Below are 17,485 nucleotides of genomic sequence, written 5' to 3'. Positions count from 1 at the left end.
TATGAAAGCAAAATATGTGTTACCATGTTGATACATTTGAGGGTATATTTATACTAGTCGAGAGAGACCTTTTAGGATAGTGAATCCCCATAAATCTGGAAGAATCCTAGCAGATATCTAGTAATAAATATTTATTTCTTTGTAGGATTGTGATTACTTGAGTCTTAAGTCAAACCCTAGACTGTAAGATCATCCAAAATTACAAGAAACTAGTCAATTGAAATAGATCTTGTATATCACCGTTTTTGTATAGCCCAGCCCAATCGAAACCAGGTAGCCCATGACCAGAGTTAGTATGCACTCGTATTCCGATCGGTCTTACTCTGACTTAGGAAAATTCATGTTCCCCAAGTCATCCATTGTAAGCATGATCAAGCTACATCCTTTTAAGCCCAACCTAGATGAGAGTTGATTTAAACTAGTTCTAAACTATGTCCCTTAAGAAGTGCGGTGTTGTTACGTCCCCAGTTTCTTGATCCGAAGAAAGTAGTATTAATTAGAGTAATGATACTGGGTCATGGTATTTTAAAATAGGCTAATGATAAGAAGGCCAAATTGTTATACCAAATTTACAAACCAGATGATATGTCACCAATAGAAAATATACATGTTAATCAATGCTTAAGTAATAATCTAATCATCAACATCTACATCATTTGATTTACAAAATTTGATTTAAAAATTTAATCTCCCTAACATTATTCTTCAAAATATAAATTTGCATGATTTATTTATTTTTGAATTTTTATAATCACAATGTCAGAATAAATAGAAGCGTATGAAATAGAAAAAATACCGTGAAACCACATGAACTAGACAACTCTCACGCTTCCGTGCGCGCTTTGTTTTACGCCACCACCATTTCCATGCTCCCGATTCCGATTCGAAAACAGTGCGTCAGCGAAGGGAGAGACGATCATGCCATATTTTATTATTTATTAAATGACGAAAACAGCCCGTACAAAAAGCGAGTCGAGCTCTAAAATTCCCTGCCATTGAAAGCAAAATCTAGACCCAATCAATACCACTCTGCAAGTGGAAGTAGAAACACCTCCGTTTCCAATTTCCCCATTTCGGTATTTGGCATTTGCTTTCCCAGAATTCCGAAGCCAGGGAATCCATGGATCCAAACAGGGCAGAAGCCGAGCGATTGCTCGGAATCGCCGAGAAGCTTCTACACAGCCGGGATCTGAGCAGCTGCCGCGACTTCGCAATTCTAGCTCAGGAGACCGAGCCGCTGCTGGAGGGCTCGGATCAGATCTTGGCCGTCGCCGATGTGCTCTTAGCCGCCGACAAACGCGTCAACAACCACCCCGACTGGTACGCCGTTCTCCTGTCCGATCGCCGATCCGACGACCTCGATCACATCAAGAAATCTTACCGACGGCTGGCGTTACTCCTCCACCCGGACAAGAACAAGTACGCCTACGCCGAGCACGCGTTCAAGCTCGTAGCCGATGCATGGGCGGTTCTGTCCGATCCGGCCAAGAAGCAGATTTACGACAACGAGCTGGGGCCGTTCAGCCGGATCGATCTCGGCTCTTCGATTTCGAACAAATTGCCGGTGCGGCGGGACAGCCGGCCCCGAACCGACGCCGGGGTGGGAAACGACAGCCAGCAGCAGCCGAGGTCGAGATTGTCGACTTTCTGGACGACTTGCCCGTACTGTTACGTGCTGTACGAGTACCCTAGGGTTTACGAGAGCTGCTGTTTGAGGTGTCAGAATTGTAAGAGAGGTTTTGAGGCGGTGGTTGTGCCGAATTTGCCGCCAATGGTGCAGGGACAGGAGGCTTACTACTGCTGTTGGGGGTTTTTTCCGATGGGATTTGTTGGCGGGAGCGGGGCGAAGGGTAAGTCCACCGCCGCAGCCACTGCGGCCTTTCCCAATTGGATGCCACCTGTCTTTACAACCCCGCAGAGTAAAACTTCGGTGACTGCAGCGTCAGTGCCCCCGGCGGTGCCCGTGGTGCCGAATTCAGGTGGAGTGGTGGATGTTTCGGATGGGACCCGGGAATTGAGGACTAATCCGGTTCAGAAGAAGAGAGGACGACCCAAGAAGTATGCATAAGCAGAAGAAGACTCGTTGTAATGGAATGCTTTAGGACTGGCAGAGAGAAATTTTTAGGTTGGTTTTTTGAAGCTGCTGAGTTTCGAAAACTCGGAAGGTAACTCTTTACAGTCTTTACTTTTGCTGTTGTTGATTTTTCTTTAGAATGTAATTGTTGGCTGTAGATGTTCGGATGTTCTCTTCTTAAGTTATGAAACTGACTGCATTTGTAGATTTTGTAGTTGATGTGTAATCAGTAATATCCTTATTCTGTATTTAGCCCAATGTCGTTTCATTAAGCGTTTTCAACCTGTCTATTGAGCCTCTTGTTCTTGTTGTCGTGTTCGGATATATATTGTTGGCATGTTCGGTGGTATTGAATGAATGCACATGTACATTCTGTTGGGACATGTCTGATCAAGTTAGCTGATTAGCTGAACCATCTTAGGTGTTTTAGTTTGTACGAGTTTCTCGGTTCACTTCTACCAACAGAACTGAGGCCTTGTTTTTTTAACACTTTGAGTTGTATGATTTTCTGTTGACGATAATGTTTGTAATTGTTCTTTTGCCAATGTAGAAGTTGACAGACAAACAAGAAGACTTAAATTAAATAGGGTAAAACACAATTTTGGTCACATTGTTATGACTGGGAATCATGCTTGATCATTGTCATTTTGTTGTTACCAATTTTGTCATGGTAATTGACTCCGGTAGCAATTTAAGTCCACCATTGAACTTATGTCACTTATGTCAATTGAATTGAACCTAGAATATGAATTTACCAAATTAAAACATTCGATTAGAAAGGAAAGAAAGTTAGAATTATAACTTTTAATCGAAGATACGGATAGAGAATTTCCAAGTGTTGCTTCGCATCAGATCATATGTCAATGAGTATTCAACCCATTAGGTAAAATGATATCTAATCCCCTAAATTGTTTATTCAATTAATGGAAGTTACAAATTGGACGTAATTGCTAACTGAGAACCCCCTTGACCGATACTGGAAAACTAAAACAATGACAGTTGTGATTTTGTATCAAAACGCAGTCACCAAAATTGTGTCTACCCAAATAAATGAATAGAGGCTAAAGTGCGTAGCGTAGAGCTGTTGAATTGCAAGTACTGCTTAAATTCCCTTTCAGTGAGGCTTACAATTCTAACCAGTCCAACCAGTCAATAACCGAGTGATTATTTATCCATTTCCATTTCCACATCTTCCGTGTTGATGTACTTCTATGAATAATCTTCATTTCATACTTTGTATAATTACTTCTATAGTTGCAGCGGCTGCGTGATAGCAGCTACTGCATCCTCTGTTATGAATGAGTTGAGTGACTGATTTTGCTGCAGCTGCTGAAGTATGCTAGTTAGCTATGCTTCATACTGGTATGTGGTAATATTGTGTAAAGTGATTTTGTAAGTTCAGTTTGATTTTGAACATCTAATAGGTTTAACCGGAAACCCGTAGGCTATAAAGGGTTGACCGCTACAAATCCTACTGAATGTGGAAGACATATTAGTTGGTTACAGACTCTAGAGAGAGGTGTAAGGTTAAAGGAATAATATCTACTTGGTACATGTAAGACTACAAGCCATTGCGGTGATTCGTAACTCATACAGTTGCATAAACTTTACTGGTTTCGCCTTTCCTAGATTGAGACAGTATTTTGATAGTAACATCATTGTCGTTATTTCTTTGCCATTCTGAGCGTTGTGCATATCCGTATTAATTCTCTTCTTATCAGATCAATTCCTGTGATTTTATAAAGTAGAACATTGCCAAAGGTACGCACATATGGTTTGATAAGATTTCTATATGCATAGTACGGAAAACATCGAACGTTTTGCTAGAATAAGTGTGTGACTTGTCTTCTTCTTTTCGGTTTCTTCTTCTTTTTTGGGGTCTGGATTTGTTGGCCCTTTTGTAATGTCACTGGGTAAGCAGGAAGGTGTGAGGTTCCAGCAACTGCTAATTGAGACACCTCTAAGCCAAGGTGGCTATATCTCAAACCTATCAGGCACCGCCACCCATATGCTTTAACTTGCTTGCATGACATTGCATGATTGGTTGAGAATATTGTCACCTTAGCATCGCAGTTGCATGTAATAGTTATTACCAAGTACATACATACACTCCTCGAACTCGGTTCTTCCATCACGACTCGTTCCAGCCTTGAGCCTTTGTAAGGCAGAAGAAATATGCATAGTAAAATCGTAGACGGAGCGGCCACTGGTTAGTCAAGCTCAAGAATTTGAATTTAGTTACTCTTATCCAATTCCAGATAAAAATCCAGGTTTCCAATTTCAACCGGATTCTTTCATCTCATTTCGAATGTGATCTGAATGATGAATCATATACGCACATGGGAATGTTGTTTTTTTTATTTTTTAGTTTTTGGGAACTCACATGGGAATATTTGGAAGAGAGAAATGATTTATCAAACTTCCTATAAAATTAGTCATATATGATATATCCAAGTCTCCATAATGAATTTTAGCCCCGTTTTAAGAATTTTACAAATTTAACCAAACTAGAGGTTAAAAATCTTAAATGCCTTTAGAGAAAGAGGTAAATGGAATGAATTCACCGTTATCGTACCTTCTCATTCTAATAAAATTGTTTTTATTTTATAGATCGAGATGGTATATGGTAGTGAATCTGTTCAATGTAAATTGCTCTCTCGTCTCTGATTCAGAATATAAGAAATGATAAACGTGCACTTTTCTCTTTCTCCTGCACACCCTTTTTTTTTTTTTAATTTTTTATTTTTTTTGTTGTTGTTTACGTTTAATTTCAATGGTAAAGAAGGGTGTGAGAGATAAAAAATAGTGTGTGAAAATAAACTCCTGAAAATTATCCGTATTCAACTCCCCTTATTGAATTTTTACCCCATTTTTAGAATCTTACAAATTGAACCAAACTAGAGGTTTAAAAGGCTTAAGTGTATATCTCTAAATGAGTTCCTAATTACAATTGAAAGAGGATTTAAAATATTCGACTTCAATTATGCTCCCTATCCACATCCTAAGATAGGGATCCATCAAGGAACCCCTAAATCCTAACATGGGGAGGGAGAAAGGAGCCCTAGCGGCTCTCTATAATTAATGCAAACAGTTTAAAAATTGTTTTAAATAAATAATTAATTCTTATTGACTCATATTCATTACAACTCTCTAAAATAAAGAGTATGATCGGAGTACAATTCTTTTAGAGAGCTTTTAAAATAATTTTTTAATTATTTTAACTAAAATTTTGCTATATAGCAGAGAGCTTGATTGAAGATGCTCTAAATGCCTTTGAAAAAACATCAAAATATATGGAAAAGCTCTCTATTGTTTATTACAAATTGAGACTCTTATACCGGTCAAAATGTTTATGGTGTCGGGCAGAAAATGTAGCAGTTGATCCTAGGCGTAACTCTAGTTGTAATCACTCAAGGAAAAATCAGCAAACAGATTCTTCAAACTTGTAGGTTCTACAAGTGGCCCTTTATCATAATGGTCAGGGCCCGCCTTGAGGGGGTGTGAGGAGTGCGACTGCACATAGCCCCCTTTTTTCGAGGCCCCTAAATTTAATAACCTTTGTAATATACTACATATATACTATAAACGCGACCTTGTTAAACAAAGTTGCCGTAGCTTATTTGGCAAGCACTGCTTTTGCTATCTACCTGTGCACGAGTTTGAGTCTGTGCATGCCTATATTTTTAATTATGAATTTTTTCAGCTGTGTTTATTTCATAATGGCCATTTTCTGGGGATTTTTTTTTCTTTCTCTAAAGCTAGATTAGTATTATTAAATACGATTGGATATATTTATTTTTAATTATGAATTTTTTTCAATTGTGTTTATTTCATATTGGGCATGTTTTGAGGAATTTTTTCAGTTGTGTTTATTTCATATGGGGCATTTTTGGGGGTTTTTTTTTTCTTCTCCAAAGCTAGATAAGTATTATTAAATACGAACGGATACATTTATTTTTAATTATGAATTTTTTTCAACTGTGTTTATGTCATATTGGGCATGTTTTGAAGTTTTTTTTCTTTTTTTTTTTCCTCCAAGGGTAGATAGATAATATTAGATACAAATAGATACATTTACATCCTCAGTAAGAGTATTAAACAAGAATTGAGGACCAATACAGGCCCAAATATACTTCCCTCCATTTTTGAATGCAAAAGACGCCACAGAGTGTGCCACACGATTATCTTCCTTGGGCTTTTTTAGCTACACTATTGTTTGCTTGTTTTAAATATATGTAGTTATTTTCTTTCATTATAAAAGTTAACTTTTGCTAATAAATCTATAATTAGGAATATAATAATAAATTAAAATTTTAAAAATTTGAAGATATAATCTTTAGAAGCCTCATTTTCTTTTCTTATATGATATCATTTAACCATTTATTTTCTACTCACTATTTGATGGTCATCTAATTTTCATTTTATTTGAAAATCATTTTGTCATCTATATATCAATGATTTGTTTAACACATAAATTTTTCTTGAGATGAACTATGGATGATAATAAAGAGCAAGAATGATTCTAATTATAATATTTGAACGGTGATATGATAAGTACATATCCACCATACGATGCTTTTTCTATTAAAAAGCAAAGAGTTTCGAACCCAAAAACATAAGGGATGCAGATAGATACACAAACCCAACACACAATGTTTCATTTTTATTAGTTTCTTGTGCGTTATATCAATTTGTACACATAAAAAATGAAAAGTATAAAAGAAAATGTCACATCCCAGACCAGCTCTGCCGTAGCACGATATTATCCACTTTGGGCCCCGGCCACGCCCTTGCAGTTTTGTTTTTGGGAACTCAGATGAGAACTTCCCAGTGGGTCACCTATCCAAGGATTGCTCTTGCCCGAACTTGCTTAACTTCAAAGTTTTGATGGAATCCGAAGTTAGTGAGTTCCCAAAAGGCCTCATGCTATAGGGAGGTGGACATGTACATATAAGGCACATCACCCCCTCTCCGTCGGTCGATGTGGGATGTTACAATCCACCTCCCTTAGGGGCCCGACATCGTCGTCGGCACACTCACACCACACAGCAGAGTGGCTCTGATACCATTCCCAGACCGGCTCCGCCGTAGCACGATATTGTCCGCTTTGGGCCTTGGCCACGCCCTCATGATTTTGTTTCTGGGAACTCAGACGAGAACTTCCTAATGGGTCACCCATCCTAGGATTACTCTCACCCGAACTTGCTTAACTTCGAAGTTCCAATGAATTCGAAGCCAGTGAGTTCCCAAAAGGTCTCGTGCTATAGGAAGGTGGCCATGTACATATAAGGCACATCACCCCTTCTTCGTCGGTCAATGTGGGATGTTACAGAAAATATAGCAACCAAAATTTTAGACCATGTAAGGGCTCCCGTTTAGGTCTTGCATAGGGCCTCTAAAATCTCAAGACCGGCCTTGACAGTGGTGGGAAGGTGTTGAGCCTTTGTAAGACGGCGCGAGTTCAAACCCCGTTGGTTGTAGAATGCCGATGCTCAGAGAACGGAATTTTCTGTGAGTTTCTTTAGCTGGTCTATGGTTACATATTTATCTTCAGATACTGCATTGTCATAATTCTTGGCATTATCCATATAAATCTGCTGTTAGGTAAGGGTTTCTCCAAGAAAGCGAAATGTCATGATACTACAAAAGTATGGTGGAGCAGAAGAATCTAGTTGCACGAAGGGTTGAAAATGCAAATGGGAAAGCTTCCAAGCGAGGTGGGGCAGAAGTGTTATCAATGTCCAAAGAAGTGAGTGCTCGGAGATTGAGAGTGATGCAACAGCTTGGCCTTATTGCTCCTTTGGGATCTTCATTCCACAAAAATGGACTAATTTGAGTCTTTTGTTTGAGGTATTACGTTTTTGCTTGTCATGGTGTCCATTATCTGTTAAAAATGCTAAGATTTTTTTCTTGGTCCTTTGCAGCTGTATGATAATATTGTACCATAAAGAGACTTCAAATTCGGAACATGAATCATTCGGACTCAACCTGTTTTTCCCGTTGGGGGCAGATAGATGCTAGCTGCTAGCTTTTGATGTAAGAATTCCATTGTTGATGCATAGGCTTCTGCTACAAGGCCGCCTGACAAAGTAAGCCCAATTGCTCTTGGCTAATTGGTTTTTTGATCTCTTTTTGTTTTTGGGGGGTTTTGTGGGGTGGTTGCAAAAATCTAGTGGATTGTGCTCAAGTTTCTTTTTTGTACATACCAAGTTTGAACCCAGTGTGTGAAATTGAAGCGCTAAGAGTTTATTTCATCCTTTGCATCAAGTCCCGAGTGTGATTGCCACATTGTTAATATAAAAAATTTCAACCACTTGTGTTATGACACTTGCAAAAGCACATTGCCCTTGCCTTGATAACAAACCCAACACTAAAAAGGACCTCCCCGCTCCTGCATGTCTGCTAATAATAGCATGTTGACATCGAAGTTTGTACCAAACGAAACTAAGATTGCAACAATCAGATTCGCTTCTTTTTATGTATGCAGGGTCAATTTGCCATAAAAGAGTTACTTTTCTCTCTTGAAGGAGTTTTATGTACAAAATAAAATGGGTTAACTACATTTCAGACTCTCAAGGTTTGAGATGATTTTTAAAATACAAAGGAAAAAGGGTTAACTACATTTTAGACCCTCAAGGTTTGAGGTTATTTTTAAAATAGACCATGAGGTTTCAATTTTCTTACATTGCCTCCTAAGGTTTTGAAATTGTATCAATTTACCTTTTGGATATTTGAATGTCTAAATATCAATTAAGTTGATGAGTTTTTTTAGTCAATGTAGTGCAAGTGTGGCTTATATATCATCACAATAGTAGGTTTCAAGCGCACCAAATTATCATTTAATGAAAATTCAAATAATTCTTAGACAAAAGGTGCAAATTGATACAATTTCAAAACCTTAGTAATGTCAAAAAATTGAAACCTCGTGGTCCATTTTGAAAAAGGATAATGTTAGGGAGACCAAATTTGTAAACCAAAAGATGTGGTAGGTAATAAGCATGTTAATCAAGACTTACGCAATAATGTAATCATCTACATCTACATCATTTGGTCTACAAAATTTGGTTTAGAAATTTGATCTCTCTAGCATTACCCTTTTGAAAATCACCCCAAATATTGGAGAGCGTACAATGTAGTTAACCTGAAAAATATTATACTTTCTCATATGCGTAACGTTAATAAATAATTAACCAAAAGGAGTTGTTATGACAATCCTAGTTATCATGAACTTCTTTACTATAAAAACATAAAAAACAATTTGCAAGTGAGTATCACACGTATTTTTAAAGTGTCAGTAATAATTTCTTTAAGCAAAGACGCAACAAATCAAGCATTTTTCTTCTCCTGAGTGGTTGGGGGAGGATTTCAGTGATGAACTAGTTAGATAGGTTTATAGAACACTAATTGTTAAATTGATCATTTTGGGGTATTTCCCTTTTATATTTGGGTGAGGGTCATTTTAATATTAATAATTAAAAAGGTGATTAGAGGCAAAAATGAGATGTAAAAGGAATCACCCATCATAGAATAGTACTAATTAATTGGTAATTTTGATCCATTGATGAACCATCAAAGTGGCGGTGACAGTCGGGTTTTGTTCTTTGGGTAAGAAAGGGCCTTGACAAAACAAAATAATTGCAGAGGTGCTTTAGACCAATTTGGTTAAGGCAATATTCTAAAATAGGGTAAAAGTTAGTGGGGAGGTCGATTGAGGCTTCGCACCTAGACATTTAGATAAGGAGTTTAAGCGGACTAGACGGATTTTTAATTTTGATATAGTATATAAATATAAATGTTTATTTATACTTTAAGAAATACATAATTATATCAAGATACATAAATTGTAAAATAAAATGACACATAGATTATAAAGTAATAGAAATTTTGAAAACATAGGAAATAAACATATAATGAGTGTCAATCCAACTACTTAACGAGTCTTTTACAATTTATTAAAAAAAAACAAAATGCAAAATGAAAGTTATCTATTTTCTGTCTAAGTGTGAGTCAGGACCAAGGCGGAGTGCCCAGATGGCTCTAGGTAGGTGAGGTGGGCGCCTAGGCAGATTTAGGCGCCAATTCTTAATTTTCAAACGCAATCAAAATGGTGGCAGAGTGCCTAAGTAAAGCCTAGGCGGTGCTAGACGAAGATTTTTAGAACAATGGTTTAAGCGGGGGATTAAATATATTTGGAGAACAATCATCATTCTAACAAGGAAGAGAAGCCAGAGGAAAATTTTCTTCCCCCTCCCCTAGCTTTCTTCTTCTCTTGCCCTTGCAAAGAGTCATCTCTAGTTGTTGTTCTTCTTCTTCGTGCCACACCAAGGTAAGAAAAAAAATTAAATTTTCTTCTTATTGAATTTTTTGGTAGTTTTGGGACTTGAAAAATTGGCTCGACTGGGGTCGAGGATGTGGGTGACACATGGCAAGGGAGCCACATGGCTACTGTGCACTGTAGGTAGCAAAAGTGACGAATATCCTCCACCTTTATCCCATCAAGGTGGCTTTTTCGGCAAGGTGGGCTACTTCAAGGTTGCGCATGTCAACGTCAATTTCGATGAGTTGTTTTAGGATTTTCTTGAAGCGTACAAGCACGTGATTTCGTCAAGGGTTCGCTTCAAGCGGGTGAAAGATGATAATGGCCATGAGCCTTGTGATGAGGGTGCCACTACTAGAAAGAGAGCTATCAAATTCCATTCGTACTACTTTGTGATGGATTTACTTTTCCTATGCCGAGTCTTTTCTAGGAGGTGATCTACTTCATGAAATGCGCGCCTGCTCAATGTTCCCCAAATGTAGTTTGTGCGATTGTGGGATTCTTAAACTTGAGCAGGTTCTTTGATCTTTAACAGATATGAAGAAAATGCACATCGCCTTGGGTATTTCTACTGAGTACCATAAGTGGCACTGGCTGCTCAGTCTTGTTCATCCGGAGAAAGACGGGTTGTTTCCGAAGGAAGAGATAAAGCAGATAAAGGATGAGGCACTTGCTCGTCTAATTGCTATTGTAGAGCCTGCTACCAACAAGGGTGGAAAGAAGAGATCTTCATCATCTTCTTGTGAGCCTTCGATCGAGAAAAAGCCAATGACTTTTTTCTGGTGCTTGCGGGGGCTCGTTAGCTGCTGAGAATCTCGTCATTGGCTTAACTTTTCCAAAGGGAAAGAAAAAGTTCATTGAGTCGGAGCCTGTAAAACCTGCTGCTCCGAAGGTGACCAAATCCATTGCTGAGAGACTTGCCCAGTGAAAAGGTTCGGTGGTGCCCCCGATGTCCGAGTTTGTATTGAAGTGTCTGTCGGGAACTAAGTCTAGTTTGGCTTCTAAGATGTTCGCCGCTATGAAAAGCGGAAACGGTGGATTCTGCCGCTAAAGTGCCGCCTGGGCCTGTTCCTCCTTCTGCCGTGACTGACTCGTTTGCTGAGAAGGGGAATTTTGCTCGCACGGGCAGTTGTGAGAGGTCAACCGAGTCTGAGGGTCATAAGTTTCTCGAGATTTGTGCACTGCTGAAGGCTGACCTACTTGAGGATGCTGATGCATATGCCAAGTTCGTTAACAGTGTTAGGAAAGTTGTCATCCGCTCAGACTCTTTTGTGAAGCGTCCTGTCTACTCGATGAGGTCCTCCCTGATTGCTATAATGCATAAGACCTTGATCCTAGCAGCTGAGTCTATGCACGTTGATCAGGATGTTGGCAAGTGTGTTAAGGAGGCTGAAGTGGCATTGGTGGTTCAACTTCGCTCGACTGCTGAAAAGATCGAGAAACTCAAATTTGAACTGGCCGTTTAGAAAGAGTCTGGTGTCTCTGCCCCCACTTCTATGCAACTGGAGATCGTTCATCAAGAGGTTGCCCATTTGAAGACTAAGCTTAGTACAACTCAGGCGATGTTGGAGGCCATAGAGAAGGAAGTCAGTTGTGTTTCTTCGGTGGTCGAGGACCTTGAGCATGTCAATTCAGAGCTACGATCTGTGCTAAGGACGAGGAGATTGTCTTCATGCATGCTGAAGTGTCTCGTCTCAAAAAGGTTGTTAGTAAGCTTAAGTCCAAGGAAGTAGTTCTACAAGGTACGTTGTCTATTAACGAAAACCTAAGAAAGGAACTGGATAAACTGCAAGGTGCTCACACTGGGCTTGTTGAGGAGAATGTGTAGCTGAAGAATGAGAAAGTCGATCACGAACTGTTGCTTTTTATCGGATCGATTTCTACAAGCTTGGCTATGTAGACCATTTTTAGGGTAAGCCGTCGGATTATGAGTTTTCTGATCAGAACTTTGAGACTTTTTCCATTTTTCTAGTTGATCTGCTTGATTTCTCGTTTAAGGCTGCCTTTGATGGAGTAGCTAAGGGTCAGGCAGTCCAGCCAAGGGCAGCTAAGGATGAGCTGATGGAAGCTTTGGTTGTTAAGAGCGATGTGGCTGCTGAAGGCATGATAATCGAGGAACCAATGGTTGCGCAGGCTGCCGATGAGTAGTCTTTTGCTTAGACTTAGGAATTTTTTTCTTTTCCTTTTTGTTCTACTTTATTTGAACTTTGCTGGCATTCGAGCTGGTTTATCAATTTGCTAGAAATTTAAAAAATAGTTTTCTTTGTTTCACTTTATCCTTCTCTTTAGCCATGTTTTTTACAAAATTTTATCCTAGGACGGTCGGCTGGGTGAGCTACCTCAATGAAGCAGTTGATCTCACATCGTCACTTAGGGTTTAGTTTCATCTTCTGGGCTTCAAGAACTTTACCTACAAGAGGAAAAAATGTGAGATTTCAACTTACAGAGTCGGCGGCCGAACTCGTTGCCTCCATAGGAAGCAGGCAAGTTCGCATAGCTACTATTGTTATGAATCTCGGCTTCGAATGGCTTCACGAGCTTTAGCCCTCCCGGGGCGTATTGGAAATTTTTAACCTATAGAGCCAGCAGTCAGACACGTGCTTCTTGTAGAAAGCAGAGGAGTCCATGTAGTTACTATGGTTGTATTTCATCTTTGAATGGCTTCTTGAACTTTTGTGGCTTCTTAAGCTTTGGCTATCCCAAGGTGTGTTGCGAAGATTTTAACTTATAGAGCTGTTAGCCAAACTCATACTTCTTATAGAAAGTAGAGGAGGTCTGCATAGCTGCTATAGTTGTACCTCATCTTTGTCCATGCAAAACTTAAATCGTAGATTGTCGACCAAAAATGTTGCTTAGTCTCGGCTTATGGATTACCTTAGGCTACCAGTCATTGAGTCGTGAGTTGGGCGTCTTACTTACAAAAACAGACAATTCGCGTGACCACTTCAGGCGTCGTCCTTGGCTCTTGAAGGCGTTTTAGGCTTGAGGTGTAGGCAGAATCGCGCCTTAGAGGTCATATTCTTCTGAGTTATAACTTGATTCCATAGGTTGCTTAACTAGTATTGCAACACTTTAAAACCAAGCTATGTTCATGAAGATTTGCACGTCGAGGACAGATCATCTTATCACACGAACTCTTTCATGGGCAGGTATCCTACATTTAGCGTCTTTTCTGGTTAGAAACCCAGGATCCTGCAGAATTAAATCTTTCAGTCGGCTAAGTCTATTCCAAGGGAATGACTATCTTGGCCAATTATAGGAGTCATCCAGCTCAGGTAGTCGCTGCATTTAGGGGAAACTGAGTAGTCGTACCACCCATCCACATTTGGACATTCTGGTGTGATATGCTTATAAAACATCGGATAGCTCGTCTGGCCACTTGGCCTTCTTGTCTGAAAGAGACTTTTTCAGGCAGTTAAGAATGGTTTTATTGGACACCTCGGCTTGCCCATTGCCCTACAGATACTTGGGCGTGGACATGTGCTACTTGATGCAATATTTTTTGAATAACTCCGCTAAGTCTTTGCCCACGAACTGCAGACCATTGTCAATGACGATGAAGTGCGCAATGCTTAAGCAACAAATGATGTTCTTCCATATGAAGCACTTTATGTTCGTCTGGGTAGTTGTAATCATGGGTTCAGCTTCGACCCATTTTGTAAAGTAGTCAGTTGTTACGGTCATTATGCCTCCGACCTTAATGGTAGACGACATTGGTTCTACCAAGTCAATCGCCCATTGCATGAATGGCCAAGGGCTTATTTGTGGGTGGAGTGTGCTAACAGGTAGTGCGGGAATGGGCTTGAAGCGCTGGCAGCTATCGCACCTTTGTACATACTTCTTAACGTCTTTATACATGGTTGGCCAATAGTAGCCAGCATTAAGAGCTTTTTTTTGCGCTAGGGAACAACCTCGAGAATGGTTTCCACAAACGCCTTCGTGGATGGAGCTAAGAATCTTCAGGTCGTCGGGAGATGATATGCAGTAGAGATGTGGTCTTGAAAATGATCTTCGAATAAGCATGCCGTTCCACATGTAGTAATGTACTGCTTTCATCTGTAGCTTTCTGGACTCAAGTTTATTTGTGGGGAGTGTTCCGTTGACTATGTAGTCGTTTGATGGGATCTTGCCAACTCAGAGTTATGTTGATTTGCATCACCTCGACTACTGTTTCCTCATCTATACTCAGCTTTTCCAAATATTCGACTGGGATGGAGCGCTTGAGCTAATGGTCTAAAACAGAGCCTAAGCCTGCTAATGCATTTATGTGGAACCTGAGTAAGTGTGTATGCCTGGAACGTCGCTAGCTGCTATTGTACCTTTTTGAGGTTTGGTTACTTTGTTGCGTACTCCCCTAAGGTTTAGTTGGTGATTAGCTGGAAATTGGAATAAATTGCGAGCTTTTTCACCGCTAGGTCTTTTGCCAATCAAAAACCTGCTAGTAAGGCTTCATACTGTCATTGTTTGACACCATGAAGCTTTAGCGTGATTGCCTGCTTAAGCATCGAACCTTCCGGGATAGTGAGAATTAAGCATGCTCTTATCCTTGGTAGTTGGATGATACGTCGACGTGCAAGCATCGAAAATCTCCTACAAGTGGGGCTGGTGGGCTACGGTGTGCTCGGTTGCCTTTAGGGTATTTTGGGCTGTGTTGCTACACTTATTAGAACATCCCCTAGTTTGCGCACCTTTAACGTTGTGCGTCTGGGTTGTGAGGAATATCACATCATAACGATGACTACATATGTTTGAAGGTATGGCTTGAGCTTCTGAGTTGCAACAACTTACCACAATCAAAGCTTTGATTTTCAAGTATCTGGTTTTTACATCGAGAAGAGCATTGGTTTATGCGTTGAGGAGATTTTTTGAACTGTGGAATACAGGTTGTCAGGCCCCTAGCTCTTATCGTACGAAGGTAGAGCTTATTACTGCTTCAGATAGCATCATATAAATGCATAGGTCTTTCACTATTTCCAGCTTGGATAGTAAGGGATGTGATGTCAGGTACTTCTTCAAGTCCTGTAATGCTTTCTTGCACTTTGTTGTTCAATTTGTCTTGCTATAAGCTGATCCTCTTAAAAAAACTTGTATCGGTCGGTAGGTTGGGATAAGAATCGATTGAGTGCAGCTAGTCGTCATGTTAGACCTAGGATCTCCTTTAGAGTGGCAGGTGACTTCGTATCCAAGATAGCTATGATCTTTTTTGGATGCACATTCTGCGTGGTCTGACCGCTGCTTAGGGTCAAGGGAGATGTGCTCAATGTCCCCTTCAGGTTTCCATCTTGATTCATCTACCAGGGCATTGTCGACCTTGACGCCATCTTCCCAACATGCCTGCTGTAATTGTTATTTGGTGGAGGTAGAATCATTTTTTTGCACTTCAGCTGCTACTGTTGGGGTGAAAGACTTCTTCTTCGTCTCCTTAAGAACTTGTACAGTGTATCTCCGAGACATGGCCTGGTCGCCTTTGATCTCTCTGACTGCTCCTCCCAAAATGCGAAATCAGATCTTCTGGTACTCGATCAAGGTCACAGCTCCAATCTTCATTAGCCAGGGTCGGCCTAATATCCCATTATGAGGAGATGGATCGTTGATGATCATGAAGGTCTACAATGAGACAATCGGTGGGCTGGTTACGTCGAGTGTGATAATGCCAATGGTAATTAAGGTGAGTTCGTTGAATCTGGTCAAAACCTCTAATTTACTTTAGACCATGTTTTCCAAGCCCATCTTTTGGATGACTAACAGTTGTAGGATGTTGACCGGGGTACCGTTGTCCACCATAATTCTGTTAATGATGGCGTGGGCCAGTTGAACAGAATTCACCAAGGCGTCTTCATGGGGAAAGTCTACTCCCTCAACGTCATCCTCGGTGAAGCCGACGATTGGTCTAGGTACAACATCTATGGCTTGAACCTGAAAGACCAATCTCGCCTGCTGGAACTTTCTCTTCTTAGAGTTGTTGGTGGCCCCTAGATGCTTGGATTCAGCGAAGATTCTGTTGATTCGAATTGTCTTGGTTAGGGGTTCAACATCGGCGTCTACTTCTCACCTTGGCCGAGTAGCTGGCCTATCGATATACTGGTGGCACTTGCCTTCCTTCACGAGTTACTCAAGGTACCTCTTCCACATGGTGCAATCATTGGTTGTGTGTCTGAGGCCTTTATGGAATGAGCAGTACTTGGTCTGGTCTATCTTAAAGGGGTCCCTCTTTATAGGTGGCGGTAGCTTGAACCATGGCTTGTCCTTGAGGTCGCGAAAGATCTGGTTGATCAGGACCAAGAACTTGGTGTATGTCTTGGGCGCCGAGCCTCCCTTCGTCGAGGATCGATCCGTACGTCTGCTCCCTGTCTTGTTTTTGTCGTTGAGCAGTTTATCGCTCGTCTTCTTCTGAGTCCGCTCTGTGTCTTTGTACGGTTGCTTTAGCAACTTTTGAGAGCACTTTTCCTCATTCCAGATAGAGTGTTTTTCTGCCAAAGCATAAGAGTTTGACAGGGTCAAGTTCTCACCTATGATTAATTCTCTAAAAAATGAGTGATCTGCAGGGAGCCCTTTCCATAAAGCTGAGCATGTGATGCTGTCATCGTATCCGATGATCTTTGCCTTGAACCACTTGACATATATATGGAGTGACTCATTCAGGTCATTCTTCATATTGAAAAGGTGGTCAGACTTCTTCTTAATCCACCGATAGGACGAATATTCCTTCGTGAAAACCAAGAAAAGTTTGCTGAAGTTCCAGATTGAGTGTGGCGGTAAGGTGTAGAACCCGTCTTGCGCTTCGCCTTGGAGCATCGTGGTAAAGATTTTGCACATAAGAGCGTCGTTATTGGCGTATAGGGTCATGGCGCTTTGATAATGTATCAGGTGCTTGTTCGGATTTTCATCTCATTTGAACAAGGTGAAATATGGGGGCTGAACTTCTGTGGTGTCTCCATCTACTCGATCTCATTTGTAAAAGGTGACCTGCTCAGGATGGCCACGTTTTTACAAATGACATTGTCTATAGTGTCAATACGCTGGAATTCGCGTAGCTTTGTACTTCTTCTTGGATTTGCTCATGTTGGAGCAACAGAAGCTCGAGTTGCCCCTGG

General features: G+C 40.4%; 2 protein-coding genes across 2 annotated transcripts; one reads left to right on the top strand and one right to left on the bottom strand.

Moving 5' to 3' along the window:
* Window positions 1–1,105: 1,105 nt before the first annotated feature.
* Window positions 1,106–2,322, top strand: LOC103936581. The gene has a single exon (XM_009346427.3). It carries the CDS (start codon window positions 1,121–1,123, stop codon window positions 2,066–2,068), a length of 948 nt encoding a protein of 315 aa, XP_009344702.2. The 5' UTR covers window positions 1,106–1,120; the 3' UTR covers window positions 2,069–2,322.
* A 14,177-nt stretch (window positions 2,323–16,499) lies between these two features.
* On the bottom strand, window positions 16,500–17,237 carry LOC103936589. Its single transcript, XM_009346431.2, has one exon. It carries the CDS (start codon window positions 17,235–17,237, stop codon window positions 16,500–16,502), a length of 738 nt encoding a protein of 245 aa, XP_009344706.2.
* Between the last annotated feature and the right edge of the window lie 248 nt (window positions 17,238–17,485).

Source organism: the organism of the source record quoted next, unplaced genomic scaffold, assembly GCF_019419815.1.
Source record: "Pyrus x bretschneideri cultivar Hongxiangsu unplaced genomic scaffold, Pyrus_bretschneideri_v1 Contig2, whole genome shotgun sequence".
Taxonomy (NCBI): domain Eukaryota; kingdom Viridiplantae; phylum Streptophyta; class Magnoliopsida; order Rosales; family Rosaceae; genus Pyrus; species Pyrus x bretschneideri.
The sequence above is the reverse complement of the archived record's forward strand: the minus strand, read 5'-3'. Positions and strand labels throughout refer to the sequence as shown.